We start from the raw sequence: 16,500 nt of genomic DNA on the forward strand, positions 1-16,500 counted from the left end.
CGAAGATATGCCTCCCCAGATTGAAACTCAGGACCTTTTTGCAACCATGGAAGGCTCATCTTCAGCTGATTTTTTGAGGAGTTGGTGGGAATCCAAAATGGACTATACCAGCTTATAGGCACGACGCCAGTGCAATGCAGCACACGAAAATGAGAGCATCTTGCAGGTCAGCGGGCCTTGACACCTGCAGTTCCATATCCGTTTGTTATGGAATGTTGAGGGGAGGTTGGTCTTGGATCCTCAAACACTGGAGGTATTGTGCCCGGGATGTCTATGCTAGATTTTTGCCTTGAGTTGTCTCCCAACTCCGAAGAGAGCCCCATGGGTTCACAGAGTTTGAGGAGCTCCTCGCCACCAAGGATATGTGAGCATTTGGCCTTGGTGGGGTTTGAATCCATGCCTTATATGGCATTAGTGGGTGAGAACACTACCACTTGGCTAGGCACTCCCCAAACTCCATAAACTTGTTGAGCCCTCCTCGGAGTCGGGAGACAAAATTTGGGGTTAAAGTTGAATATAGATACCCGGAGCACAATACCTCCACTCTTGAGGGTCCATTTAACATCAAAACCAAAACGCTTCGAGTTTTGACATAGTAATAGTATACTTCCAAGTGATAAACAATGGACATGAAAAAATAGTCATGCTTTGAAAAAAGTAGGTATGTTTAAATTACGCTTTGACAGAGAAAAAAACTGAGTCATTCTGTCTCAGGAAAAAAAAAACTGAAATTGGAATTCTTCAACCTTGACAAACAAATATGAAGCTAATTTACTCACTTTTTGACGCGAACAAAACTCACACATGAAAATAGGTTTCAGGTCAGGGGTTAAATTCAAACCATGTAGGATTGTGGGGTCCCTTTTGAACAACGGTGTTTAGTCATGGATTGACTTCCTTCAATGCTGAGCACACACCAATCTGATGCAAAATACATGATCCATCATTACCAAAACCCCCCTTTGATCCATCGAAAAATATCAAGAAATTTTCCTTTTTTTTTTTGAACATGAGTTACTAAATTGTGTTCATTTGGAAGTTTGAAGGCAGATTGGACTTGTCTCTCCTTCTCCTCAGATAAGAGAATGTTTCTAAAACAATAACTACAAGTAGAGTTATGGCAAGAAGGAATCCATAGCCAATCTTCCAGTCATCCCCTGCGCCAGCGAATTGAATTCCCAGTACGATGTTTAAAGATCCGAAGAAAAGGGCCATCCGTCCGAAATAAAGGTGGTACCAGTTCCAATATCGACGGTACTTTGAATCTTTATTTGGCCGTAGGAAAAACGCCATTACCTGGAATCATATTTGTCACATTTCATCAGTATAAAAGAAGTATATCAGAGATGATTAATTGATAATCATGCATCGCAAACCTGAAGAATGCTAAGCACAAGAACAAAGATTCCTATGCCTCTATGTGCCGGGATATCGGCATTCATGCTTTGGTAAAGTTGTATACCGAGGAGTACGGATGCAAGTCCTAGGATGAACCCCAGGAATTGGATCACAGCATGAAGGTAATACCAGAGTGGATCTTTGTGCTTTAAGTATCTCGGGACCATTGCACCCGCTGGAAGAATTAAACCCCATGCCATTAAACCCAATATGCCATGGTTTTTCCTCTGGCTTGTGTCAATGTTTAAAACAGATGCTGCAAATGGGGTTGATCCGTGGTTATATCATGCTGCTTTTGAAAGAATGATGAGAACTAATAAGAGTTAGTATATGTACCTTGAGAGAAGTCGAACCAAACGGCGGTCTTATCGTCGTGTTTAGTTAAGTGGTGAAAACCAGTAGGGTACCTTGTTCCAAAAGCTAATAGAATTGGTTGTCGGCCAAGACGATGTTCGAACTTGGCTTGAAATGCCAAGTAAATCATGGCCCCATGAAGGGCAACAACCGGTGGAATACCGTTAAGTGGCAATTCACCTTTATCTGGTATGACTTGTGATACATGGGCACCCTGCAAGTAATACTGCTTGATCCTTGCATGACCTTTTCTATTAAACCATCCCACCATGGCACTAGATCCAAGCATCATCCCGTTCCTCGAAAAACCGATCCCAACCCATCCTGTCGTGTAGACCGCCGATAATATGATTGTCATTACATTATCTTCCCTCTGATGGTACTGCATACATAGTAAGCAATGATATAAGCTTAGTAAATGATTGGCTAATGGCTAATAAGTTGAAAGAAAAACAACTTACCCTCAAAACAAAGGTATTCCATATAGGTGAACACACCATTTTGGCAGTGGACATATTACCATAAGGTGGTCCAAGGAAACTTAGATCAGTACCACAAAGCTCAGATCTCCCATCTTCACCAGTACCGGCCGTAGTAATTGAACCATTGGTAAGAGGTTCATTCGTATCATGTTCAACCCGAACCTCCTCAAAACCGGCAACCACAAAATCTTTATGTACCGTACAAAGAAGGCAAAACCCAAGAAGGATCTTGGTAAAGGAAACAAAATAACTTGGAATTGCCATTGAGATACAAGTGATCAAAGCGGTCTCAATGACAATGTGAAGAACAAGAAAAAAAAGTGTGAAGGTGAAGTTGTGCATAGTGGTTAAGATGTTTTTTTAAGTTTCTTTGAACTTAAGGTTGCAATTATATGGTTGTTGCTGGTGATGGTTGTTGTTGGTAATCATCATTCCCACCAGCAAACTCATAAACAAATAAGCTTTTTTTTTTTTTTGTCTTTGTGTTGAAATATTTTTTTGTATCCAAATGTGTTGAAGTATTTAGGTGGATTTAGATGGGTGTAATTTTAGCTACAAAGGGTTGGATGAAATGAAGTTGTTTTAAGGTAAACTGGTAAAATCTTAATAGTACTGTTGTTCTAAAGCCAATTTGCCTTCTAAAGTAAGCACTACCTTCCTAAACATTGATATGCTAACTAATAATAAATATATTAATATATTAAAAAACCCATAAAGTGGAAATCTAATTCAATTTTCTTAATTTTGTAAAATTAAATTATCATCACCCTCTCGATTTAAGTAAAAGAACTTATGTAATAAATTTGTAATATATATATATATATATATATGCTGATACAAGATTTAGTTGATAGTTGAGTTGATTAATTCATATTTTTCCTGATATAAATGATTAGAGTATGGAGAAAAAATTTTTCTCGTGAATAAAGAGATGTGAAAAAAAAGTGAAGAGTCTTGAGAGAGTAAACCCACCTTAAAGAGGGTCCTTAGAAAAGTATATAAAGAGACTTTTTTTGAGCCGAATTCTGAATCATCAGAGTAAATCAAATTTTAGATCAAGTTATGATATATTCTATAATAATTCTATAACAATATATATATATATATATATTAAATAATATAGCTTTAGTTCAAATTTTGACAAGATTATAGTGTTGTAGCTCTAATAGAGTTTTGAAGGCAAGATTTTATTTAATTTGCTTTACTTTACGAGATAGAATATATATATGTTTATCAATCATTCGATAACTCAACCTTAAAAATAATAATAATGAAGAAGGAATTAAATCTTTTCAAAACCTAATTTTAGTTGCTATGTTGTGGTTTTTCAATTTGCTTTCTTACAACTAAACAATTAAATAAAGAAGAAAACGTTTTATTAAAAACAAAAAAAAAGTTTTATGATTATTTATATTTTATAAGAACAACAATCATTTCACAATCAGCTATATTGCCATTGAAACTAAAATACTTGAAAACCATGAAAATAATTTTTCACTTAATTAATGCCCCATTGGTGAGATTTTTATGGCATTACTGGAGGAAAAAGAAGAAGCTAAAGAGACAGCCTGACTAATTGCAGATTAACCCTTGAACCATAATTTAATTTCCGAATAGGTCCTTCAATTTTTTTGTACAAAATAATCCTAAACTATTTATTTTGTCCTATTTTGCTAAAAAAGTGTACGATTCTAATAAGAGAGTGTCATTGTCACATTCTTATTGGTTGATACCGTTTTTTAGGTTAAACCATGGTTTTTGAAATTGGGTCAACGATCGAACCAATTAAGTCACCAGCTCTCAATTCAACCGTTTGCTCGATTTTAATTAAATAAATTATTAAATATAAAAAATTAAAAAGTTATTAAAAATTATAAAATCTAGTTCAATTAATTTTTTTATCTCGATTCATGGGTCAATTGATTCTCTCCCTTACCCCAAACTAATGTATTGGTTGGTTTCTAGTTCGGTTTTAACAAGTATGGGTCAAACTGAGCTAAAAATTGATAGTTAGAATCACTTCTAACCCCCAAAAAACTTTTAAGGACAAAAATGTAAATTTTAGTACAATTTAGGGACCAATTTGCTAATAAAACCAAAAAATTCCACTACCAATGCCATCTATCGTAAGTGATAAAATATACATCAATGAAGCTATATGAAACAAATTCAAGCCTCATAGTTTCCATAAACTGCTAATTAAATTAAAACTCTTTTCATCTTTGCAACTTGAATATATGTTCTTCACCACTTGCTTCATCAACTTCAACAATTCATTTGCTCTTACCGATACTACTCTTCTTCATGGCACATGTTCTTCTTCCATCACTACCACCACTGGCGTGATCTCGCCTTTCACTTATAGTACTAGCAATTTCCATTCCTTTCCCAATGTGATATTGCTTTATTGACCTCACTAGAATTTTATCCTTCATTCCTATAACATAACCTCCCACACCTTTACCGCTCCGCAAGTTGTTTGCCACCACCACCGCCGAAGATCGACTTCAACAACTCGGGGTGATTGGGATTCTTGCAATCTAGCAAGGCGAAATCGTTGTTGTCTTAGCTTTGTAGGACATTGATGGGGTCTCCGGTTTCGAATTCTATGATGTCTATTAGGCCTGGAGCTTTGGCTTCTCTTTCGGCTTCAGCAAGTGCAGCCTTTGGGAGGATGGATACGAACCTCGACCCGGTGGCAGTGTGTTTGGTGGCCGTGGCTAATGCGATTGTGGATGGTGATGCGCCGGATGTGATCTGTACTACAAGTTTGGATTTGGTGCCAGCTGCTAAGGCTGATATGAACTCGTTGCTTCCAGGCTCTCGTACTGTTTTATATGAGCCATTTTTCTTCTTGTGGTACATGTCACACTGTAACAACAACGAAACACAGATATTTGCAAGGACGAATAGAGATGGCAGTGACATGTGACGGGTCGATATTTTTCACCTCAACCATCACTCGATATAATCTAATTTAACTCGATTTTATTCGATTTAAAATTAAATATTAATTTATTTATATTAAATTTGACTTCAAAAATCAAAATTATATTCAACTCCAACTTGATATATTGTAACCTTTTGTTTTTATTTTTTATCAAAATAGAATAATAATTTTTGCCTAGGCTTTAAGATATAATCTTAGGTTAAATGCTGCTATTAGTTCCAATAATTATAAAAACAATGGAATTACAATTTGTCTAATTATTATTATTCAATAAATCTTTTAATTATAAGATTTTATAAATATTTTTGTATATTTTATTTACTTTTCAGGTTTACAAGCCTGAGTTGAAGTATTATTTATGACTGACCAAAAACATCTTTAATTAATTCATTATAATCTACAATTTGGCATTAAGGCATCCGAATTTAATTAGTTATTAAATGAAAAGCAAGAACCAAGCAAATGAACCTACAAATTAATAAAAACACTAATTATCTAATTATGCTAGATACCGACTTTAATAGAAAGAAAATTCTAAAGAAATTTATAGGTAAGCAAATAATAGAATGAAAATCTGAGTTGAAATCAATTACATCAAAGTTAAAAATAATTCCATATTTGTAAATTCAAATTAAACCAATTGGTTCAACCGGTTAAATAAAAAAGTAATGAGTTCAATTTTGTGGTTCTACTGTTTAAATTGGAAACTAATTCATCTAATTCCTGTTAACTTTTGAAGGTACGTCGAATTCGACTAAATCGTGGATACAATGTAGCGTAGCTTATTTCCTCTTGTATACGAGGCATGAAGATGTAATTTCTCAATTAGGCAAATCAAAATAATTAAAAATTTCTAACATAAAATTTCTTGAAAATAAAATTGGAAATATATAAAGTATAATAATTATGAAATAAAACAAACAAAAATAATAAAAAAGTTGTAAAATAAAAAAATTCAATTAGGCATTTAAGACTATATATGACTTCAAAACAGATCCTATATATAATTTCTCCCTATATTCCTTAACTTCACTTATCGAGTTAAAAGTGAGTGCGCCATTTCCATCTAAGATTTTCAAAACCTTATCTTCTTCATTAAACTTCATTCTGATTAGATCTGGAGTACCATTATCAATTGTTCTTAATCTTCTCCTGTTTAGGGCTACCCAAAATTCACCATTTTTATTCCTCTTTATATTATCCGGAATTCTTGGCAATTCAACGAATATTTTGGGAGTTGCTTTCGGGTTGTGTATATTAAAATTCAAAATCTGTTTTTTTATTGATTGATTTACTAGAATAAACAAATTGTTTGCACTCAAAAATAACCCCATTAGGAAAAGCTAAACCGTCGTACAAAACAGACACGTCTCCTGTATAAGGTTTTTATTTTAATAGTCGTCCAATTCTATCACTAGAACTTATAAGAAAGTCAGTATCCCTGCACAATTAAAAACTAATTTATTCTTTTGATATGAAAAATCTCTTTATGAATTATTTATATATAAATTCTTCTATTAATTATTTATATGTAAATCCCCCTAAATAAAATTAATAATTAATGATAATTTAGAAATGAAAAAATATGTACCTTCTTTGAAAAAGAACGCTACTATCAATAAAATAAACCATTCTAGTGTTTGTATCGATGTTTAAGCCATTTGTAAATTTGAATTGAACTCCTTTTGCCGAAATAACTAGTCCTATAGTCATGCCACCATTTGGTCCAACAACTAAAAGACCAAAATAGACATCTGCTATATACAAAAGACATGTTTGAGTATCAAACTCAAGCCCAATGGTCTTCCACATATTGTTTCAATATTTGAATCTCTTATGCCATCACACAATTTCTTTTCTCTTATCCAAAGGAAAAACCAATTTATAACACTATAAAATAAAACGACAAAAAAGAATAAAAAAAATGAATAAGATGTGAATATACCTAAACGGTGAAGGGATGGCAAATTCTTGCCAACCAAATTTCGACTTTCATTTTAATATTCTTCCATCGGATATATCGACATATGGTCCTTCACCTTTACAATCAAAGACAATATTTTTCAGTCCAGTAAAGCGGTTAAGATTGATTTGACTATAATTTTTGAAATGAATACTGCCATATCATCGATAACTTTTATAAGATTGATATTAATATAATTTTCAAACACTAAATCCCATCACCATTAGATGATGAGATGGAAACAAAGAAAAATAAAACAAAAATGTTAAAAGGAAACTGTGAAAAATAAAATAGAATAAAATAAATAAAAATAAAGAACACATAAATTTTACGTGGAAACCCTTTCGGGAAAAAAACCACGGGTAGAGGAGAAGAAAATTCACTATGTCGAAAAATTTTTACTCAAATACAAGAGGAATAGACTATGTCTATTTATAGGCTTGCAAAGCCATATTCTAGTAGGATTGAAACACCTTATCCTAATCAATATAAAATAGATGGAGTTTAATAAGGTTTAAAACCTTATTCTAAAATAAAATAAAAGAAGTCTAGTTCTATATGGATTTTACTTTTATTTTATTTTCCATCGTATTTTATTTAAATAAGAATTTGGGTCACTTAATTCTAACAATCTCTACCTTGACACAAATTCTCAATGAACAAGTTCTTCATCGCGAACTTTCAATAAACAAGTTCTTCACCTCTTCCAAAAACCCCTTAAGGGTTTAACTTCAACAATGAACACCAACCAAGTCTAAGCAATGCTCAAACTTGGTTATAGGAAGTGACTTAGTCATCATATCTGCAGGATTTTCATGAGTGCTAATTTTGCTCACAACAATATCACCACGAGCAATAATATCACGAACAAAATGATACCGAATATCAATGTGTTTTGTTCTCTCATGAAACATTTGATCTTTTGTAAGAAAGATGGCACTCATTGTCACAAAATCTTGTCTGATTTGAAGGTCTTCATTGAGTTCACTAAATAGTCCCTTCAACCAAATAGCTTCTTTACAAGCCTCAAGAATCGCCATGTACTCGACCCGTGGTAGACAAAGCGATTGTAGTTTGCAAAGTGGCTTTCCAACTAATTGCACAACCTCCGATTGTAAAGACGTAACTCGTGAGAGATCTTCTTCTATCAAGGTCTCCAGCAAAATCAGCATCAACATACCCTATAACTCCATCTTTAGTTCTTCCAAACTGTAAGCAAACATTAGTAGTGCCTCGTAAGTATCTTAAAATCCATCGAATCGCTTTCCGGTGTTCTTTACGAGATTCGCCATGTATCGCTAACCGACCGATCGCATATGATAAATCGGGCGTGAACAAACCATAGCATACATGAGAGATCCTCTGCACTAGAGTATGGAACATGTGACATGTACTCAATCTCATTATCGATTGAGGAGATAAGGCCGATGAAAGTCTGAAATGGGTGCTAAAGGAGTACTAACGAGCTTAGCACTCTGCATATTGAACTCAAAAAGAACTTTCTCAATGTACCCTTCCGACTTAGGTACAATTTACTTGCTTTTCTATCTCGAGAATCTCCATACCAAGTATCTTCTTTGCTGGTCCTAAATCTTTCATCTCAAATTCTTCACTTAGTTGGGCTTTAACCTTTCTTATCTCTCTTTATCTTTTCTTGCTATCAACATGTCATCAACATAAAGAAGTAGATACACAAAAGAACCATCACTTTTTTCTTAAAGTAGACACAACTGTCAAAACTACTTCTTTTGAAATCATGAGAAGTCATAAAGGAATCAAACCTCTTGTACCACTTGTCTTGGTGATTGTTTCAAACCGTAAAGGGACTTTTTCAAGAAGCAAACATAGTCCTCTTTTTCGAGACTATAAAACCCTCTAGTTGTTGCATGTAAATATCTTCCTCAAGTTCTCCATGCAAAATGCGTTTTACATCTAACTGCTCAAGCTCCAAATCATGCATGGCAACAATACCAAGCAAAGCTCGAATCGAACTATGCTTAACAACCGGAGAGAACACATCTGTGAAGTCCACTCGGAATTTGACTGTAACCCTTTGCAACAAGCCTTGCTTTATATCCGGTTCTTCAACTTCGGAGTCCCTTCTTTCTTTTAAACACCCATTTACAACGAATGACCTTTTTACCTTTAGGAAGTTTTACAAGATCCCATGTTCTGTTTTTGTGGAGTGATTCCATCTCCTCTTGCATAGCAAACATCCACTTTTCTCGAGTCTTCACACTAATCGCCTCGAAATAATTAAATGGCTCTTGATTCACATCTATATCTTCACCACATTTAAAGCATAAGTAACTAGATCAACCTCGGCATACTTCTTTGGAGGTTTAATTTCTCTTCTTGTCTGTTTTTGGCGATAGAGTATTGCGGTGAAGAAGCAACTCTATTCTCAATTTTGTCTTGGCTTGAGGAGTTGATTACGTATTAATCGATGCTCCACCGCTTTTGGTTTTCTTTATTGGAAGAGTCTTTAAGAGATAAGTTAGGTAGCATAGCGGTTTCATCAAAAACAACATCTCTGCTAATCACAACTTTTCTATTTTCAGACACCATAACTTATAGCCTTTTACACCACTTTATAACCAAGAAAACATTTAATGGATCTCGGTTCCAATTTTCCATTATCAACATGAGCATACGCAGACACCCAAAAATCTTTAAATCGAATAATTAGCGGGATTACGGACCATACCTCTTGTGGAGTCTTTTCTCAATGGCAACGGATGGAGATCGGTTGATCAAAAACATGCGATGAGAGTCGCTTACGCCCAAAATGACTTGTAAGTTGGCATTTGACAACATACATCGAACCTTCTCCATGATCGTTCTGTTCATTCGTTCTGCAACGCCGTTTTGCTGTGGAGTATGACGAACTGCCTAGTGTCTCATGATCCCTTCTTACTTGCACAATCTATTAAACTCATCAGAACAGAACTCTAAGCCATTGTCTGTACGGAGGTATTTTATCTGTTTTCCCGTCTGTTTTTCAATCATAATTTTCCAAGACTTAAATGTGGAAAACACATCGCTTTTCTATTTCAGGAAGAACGCCCAAACTTTTCTGGAAAAATCATCAATAAAGGTTAGCATATAATTAGCTCCACCTCTCGAAGGCACTCTGACGGCCCCCAGGATCGAATGGATATACTCTAACGTTTCCTTCGTGTTATGGATTCCTCTAGTGAATCGAACTCTCTTTGCTTCCCAAAACACAGTGCTCACGAAATTCAATTTGCAAATTCCTTGCCCATTAAGAAGTCCTCTTTTGCTTAATTACGCCATGCCATTCTCACTCATATGCCCTAGGCGCATATGCCAAAGTTTAGTAATATCATCATCGACAAGGAAGAGGAAGCGGCAATTGCATCACCGATATGATAGAACCACAGAAAACATATAACTTGGCAATCTTTCTTTGCCCTTTCATCACAACAAGGGACCCTTTGAAATCTTTAAAACCCCACTTTCAACTGTGTATCATGCCCTTTTGAATCAAGAGTACTCAACGAAATTAAATTTCTTTTCAATTCGGAACATGCCGCACGTCACTAAGTGTTCGACAACTCCATCAAACATCTTAACTTTAATTGTTCCAACACTGCGATTTTACATGAAGCATTATTTCCCATCAAAACAACACCTTGAATCTTCGTTTCATAAGTTGTAAACCAATCCCGATTGGGACTCATGTGGAAGGTGCAGACTGAATCAAGTATCCACTCCTCGCTTACTTTAGAATCATTGATGAAGCAACTAGAAGTTCACCATCGTTGTAGTCTTCTACAACATCGCCTTCACCGAATTTTCCGTTTGTTTTCCTTTTGATTCGCAGCCTCCTTTTAATCTTATTTTGTAGCTTATAGCACTCAGTTTAATGTGCCCTTTCTTCTTGCGAAGTTGCAAGTTTTACCTCTGTTTGAAGATTTCGATCTACCCTTAGATTTACCACGAGGATTCCATTCTGTGTTCTACCACGATCATCATCAACATTCGGTCTTGTCTCCCACGAACAATGAGACCCTCTCCACGAGAGTTGGGTTTAACCACAAGATGCTTCATCTTATCATACGAGGTTAAAGAATCATAAACCTCATCAAGCTGTGAGAGACTCGCGGCTATATAAAATAGTGTCTCTAAAGGTTGAATAAGGCGGGGCAACGAACAAAGTAGAATCAACCCTAGATCTTCCTTATCATCTTGAACCTCCATGGCCTCCAAGTTTGAGAGAATTTCTTTAAACAACATTAAGTGTTAGTGTCTGACGCACCTTCCTCCAAACGATGAGCATAAAGACGCCGCTTCATATGCAACTTGCTTGTTAGAGTTTTCGACATACATATTTGTTCTAGCCTCTTCCATAATGCAATGGCGTTTTCTCTTTCATCACATCCTGCAAAATTTCGTTGGACAAATGCGGATGTAATTGTGTTAATGCCTTCGATCCTTACGCTTCTTCTCTTCATCTGTTAATGTCGAAGGCATCTTATCTATCCTAGCAGGGCATCCTCTAGATCCATCTGCAAGAAGCGCTTGCATCTTAATTTGCCACAACGTAAATCGGTGTTGCGATCCAACAGTGAATTTCATACTTCAAAGACACCATTACCGTGATCGAGATGAATAACCCGGAAGCTCTGATACCAATTTGTGAAAAATAAAATAAATAAAAATAAAGAACACATAAATTTTACGTGGAAACCCTTTCGGGAAAAAAACCACGGGCAGAGGAGAAGAAAATTCACTATGTCGAAAAATTTTTACTCAAATACAAGAGGAATAGACTATGTCTATTTATAGGCTTGCAAAGCCATATTCTAGTAGGATTGAAACACCTTATCCTAATCAATATAAAATAGATGGAGTTTAATAAGGTTTAAAAACCTTATTCTAAAATAAAATAAAAGAAGTCTAGTTCTATATGGATTTTACTTTTATTTTATTTTCCATCGTATTTTATTTAAATAAAATTTGGGTCACTTAATTCTAATGAAACAATTTTTTTCATCATGGTTGGTTATGAAACTGACATTATGAGCTAATGATAGTAGAATTGTATGTACTTATAGTATTGATTTGAGAGAAATAAAATCTAATTTCAATTCAAATAAAATTTGAAATTCGTATTGTTATTCAAATACAAATACAATTATTATTATTAGGGTAATTTACTAAAAAAAGTCCTTTTATATTATTATTTACCGAAATGGATCGATTTTTTGAATATTTATCGGAAAGGGCCATTTCCCCGAAAGTGCATCCACTTCAACACAAAGTCAAGGGACGTGTCAGCAAAACGGTCACTTGACCATTTGAACTCCAACGATAAAAAAAAAAAAACTATAAAAGGCCCCTCCCCCCTTTTATTTTTTCACACAATAGTCCTCGCACAATTCTCTCTAAATTCTCTCCAAATTCTCTCAAATTTCTCTCAATTTTTGTCAAAACTCTCTTTAATTTTTGCAAAAAAGCTCTGTTTAAATTTTTTTCAATTAGTTTTATTTTTTAAATTACAAAAATATTCGATCGTGTTAGCAATGACCAGAGAATTAATTTGTCTCGATACAAAACACATCTCCGTCGATCAAATGACAACGGTAAGTGATAAGTTTAATTAATTTTTGAATAGTATTTAATTTTTTTTTTCATTTATGCAATTTTAATTAATATTTATTTTATAATTTTTTTTATAACTGTCTGTAGATCGGGTGTTGCAATGCTATATTTTCGTAATATGTCTGGTCCTCCATCGCCGTTGATGGAGAATTATCTGCGGGAAACAGGTTTTTGCCAGGTGACCACGATAGGCCGGGGGTGCAAGTTGGATCTGAAACTACTCAATGCGTTGATAGAGAGGTGGAGACTCGAGACGCACACTTTTTATCTTCCATGCAGAGAGTGTTTTATCTTTCTGAAAGACGTGCAATTGCAATTGAGATTGTCGGTCTATGGGTACGCAGTCACCGGGTCCGCCCAATTTGCTGATTGGGGAGCCGTATGCTACGAGCTTTTGGGTGTTATTCCGGATAATATTAACTGAGGTCGGATCGAGATGGGCTGGTTACGAGACACATTTTAGGAGCCAGATAATGATTCGACTGAATTAGAAAGAATACGACATGCTCGGGCATACATTCTTGAGATAATTGGAGGTTATCTGATGCCGGACTTGTCACGAAACCACGTACATCTGAGATGGCTACTGAAACTTGTTGATTTTAGAGCAGCAGGTGAATTAAGATGGGGGTCTGCCGTGTTAGCAACATTGTACCGGAAGATGTGCTGGGCGACGCGATCGAATAAAGCCAAAATCGGAGGATGCCTATCACTACTGCAATCATGGGCACGGTTTCGCTTTCCATTTTTATGTCCTCGAGTGAACCACTCATATACATTCCTACTAATAACGAGGCAAGTTTTATATTAGATTTTACAATTATTATGTAGATTTAAAATATAATTGTATACTAAAAATTTATTTAATTAGGTGGAACCATTTGGCGAGTTATGTTGGAATACCTACATCTCTTGAAGATATACAACTTCTATTAGACCAACGGTCGGAAGCACAAGTAAGTATTAAATAAAATATATATACATAATAAAATAGTCATTTCGTATTTAGTATTTAGTATTTAGTATTTAGTATTTAGTATTACGTATATAACTAATATTTTTATCATGTTCATATAGTTTCAATGGACACCATGCGAGGATTTGACATTTCTGGCAATAATTCCGGATGAATTTTTTCAAAATTCAAACATTTTGCACGTGAAAGTCTCATTGGTCAACTATGCTATCGTGGAGATGCACCAGTCAAATAGAGTATTGCAGCAATTTGGATTCCGACAACTGATTCCCGTGACACCTGAGGTGCTCGATGATGAGCACAAAGTCGACTTACGGCTATTGAATATGGATTGGCCGAGACACTGGTCAAAATATATTGAAATGTGGGAAAATCGGTATGACTATATACCTATTCGGGAACCGATTATCGTTCCTGAGTTAGCATGCGCGCCGGAATACATGCCATGGTTTAGGATCCATGGCAAGCCATATTTACTGTAGAAGAGGAGAGGTGACGACAAATTCGTATGCAAAGGGAACGACGGGGCCCTTTAAATCCAAGAAGAATGGATGACAACGCGGGCTAATCAGCGGCGTCCACACAATCAGTGGGCCCATCAATAGCACCCACACAATCACCGGGCCCATCAACAGCGCCCACACAGCCACCTGGCCCAGCACTTCAACTGACGACACCCATATCACAGCCTTTTCAAATTATGCCAGGTGCGTATCCTAGCCTTTATATGTATCCTAACCCTTTTATATTTCCTTTTCCTAGTCCTATGGCAGGTTAGAATGCATGGCTCGGTTCATCTCCGTTCCCAATTAATCTGAGTCAACCGTTGATCAATAGGTCGCCGTCGCATGAGGGATCGCACGAGGTGCCGTCGGGGAGCTCTTAGTTTTACTATTCCCCATCGCCTTATGGGATTCAAACACCTCCACCATGGGTGATGCAAACACCTCCGCATTCATTATTCTATCAAGGTAGGTTATACTCCCAACACCCACAACCAGATCCCCTGCCGGAAGAACCACAATCCCCACCGGAGCAACCACAACCCCCGCCGAAAGCTGAACCAAGGAGGAATCTAGCGCATAACCGTCGATGACCCCTACGTGTCATTGATTTCGACCGGCACCAACATTGATTTTTTAATATATTTGTAGAAATTTTTTATATAGTTTCATATAATAAAATAAAAGTTATTTTAATATTTTAATTGTACTTTACTTTTTTAATTTTATTAAAATAAATGTTCTTTTAAATTAGCCAATATTTTTATTATTTTTATATTTAATTTTTATATAGTTTCAATTAATAAAATAAAAGTTGTTTTAATATTTTAATTGTATTTTACTTTTTTAATTTTATTAAAATAAATGTTCTTTTAAATTAGCCAATATTTTTATTATTTTTATATTTATTTTTATATAGTTTTAATTAATAAAATAAAAGTTGTTTTTAATATTTTAATTGTACTTTTACTTTTTTAATTTTAATACAATAAATGTTCTTTTAAATTAGCCAATAATTTTATTAAAATAAATGTTATTTTGAATACGGCAATATTTTTAATATTTTTATATTTTAATAAAATATAAATAATGCAACATAAATTTATTACAACAACTATCAATTATTCCAATTTGGACATGATCGAGTTATATGGCCTGGGTTCCTACACCATCCGCATAACCTCTGTTGGTTCGTTATTTCTCAGATATCTATATTGTTACATATTCTAGTCGAGCAAGGTTAACCCTTTGGTTTGCGACGCAATTCTCTATCCGGTAACAACTTAAACGGAGCAAGCGATACAGACGTCCACTTATGTTCATCTGGGATCAGTGAGAATACATGTCTCCACACATTGTACATGTATTCTACTTTGTACACTTGGTCAGCATATGTCATGGGATCCAGACGGAGATTCTGACAAGCTATAATTACATCAGCGCATGGATAACGTAGTGCATCAAACAACCCATAGTCGCATGTCCTATTTCTCAAGTGTACACGATATTGCCTGCCAATAATACGTTGGTTTGGTTTACCAAACTCCGTCAAACGAAACCATAGGTTGTCGTGATCATGACACACTATGTGCATGGTGTTGGCTAGTACCTTCCGTTGTTAATCTCTTGCAATATCTTCGCGCACCATACATGACCTCCTTACATTTGGCCTCCCTGCATTGGCCTTTATAACTCGCTGCTCTCTTTGGAAATAGTGCCGCTAAATGAAAATATATCTCTCGCACAACGGCTGTTATCGGCAAATGATGCGTTCCTTTTAGAATAGAATTTATACATTCAGCCAGGTTTGAGGTCATATGACCATATCGTAGGCCGCCGCCGTATGCTTGTGTCCTCTGTTTGAAAGGTATGTTATAATGGTAGTCTGCGCCTTCTTCGTTAACTGAACGCAAAACCTCTAACATCTCATGAAAACGGTTCTTACTTATCTCATACCCTGCCAATATAAGTTGATAGCAAAAATTACATACCACTCTTCCATTCAGAATAAATTGAATATTACAAACGAAATTATATTAATAGAGATTAAATACCCATGTTGGTCATTTGTCGTTGTTTAGTTGTAGATTGACATTGCCTGTAGTAGTTAGACGCAATGTGTCTTAGGCAATACCAATGATGTGTGCGATGCCATTAGCTTCCTTGTCACTCAATTATGGCTAGTATTCCAGTGCCTCGATTTGATATAACGCATATATCAGGTTGGGGGCAGACATGCCTTATTA

At 35.4% G+C, this 16,500-nt stretch overlaps 1 protein-coding gene across 1 annotated transcript; it reads right to left on the bottom strand.

Moving 5' to 3' along the window:
- Nucleotides 1-703: 703 nt before the first annotated feature.
- Nucleotides 704-2,763, bottom strand: LOC108479135 (cytochrome b561 and DOMON domain-containing protein At3g61750). The gene is made up of 4 exons (XM_017781548.2): nt 2,214-2,763; nt 1,735-2,134; nt 1,377-1,654; nt 704-1,296 (listed from the first exon to the last, which is right to left on the bottom strand). The coding sequence occupies exons 1-4, from the start codon at nt 2,574-2,576 to the stop codon at nt 1,018-1,020; spliced, it is 1,320 nt and encodes a 439-aa protein (XP_017637037.1). The 5' UTR covers nt 2,577-2,763; the 3' UTR covers nt 704-1,017.
- Nucleotides 2,764-16,500: the final 13,737 nt, after the last annotated feature.

The sequence above is a fragment of the Gossypium arboreum genome, chromosome 12 (assembly GCF_025698485.1).
Source record: "Gossypium arboreum isolate Shixiya-1 chromosome 12, ASM2569848v2, whole genome shotgun sequence".
Taxonomy (NCBI): Eukaryota; Viridiplantae; Streptophyta; class Magnoliopsida; order Malvales; family Malvaceae; genus Gossypium; species Gossypium arboreum.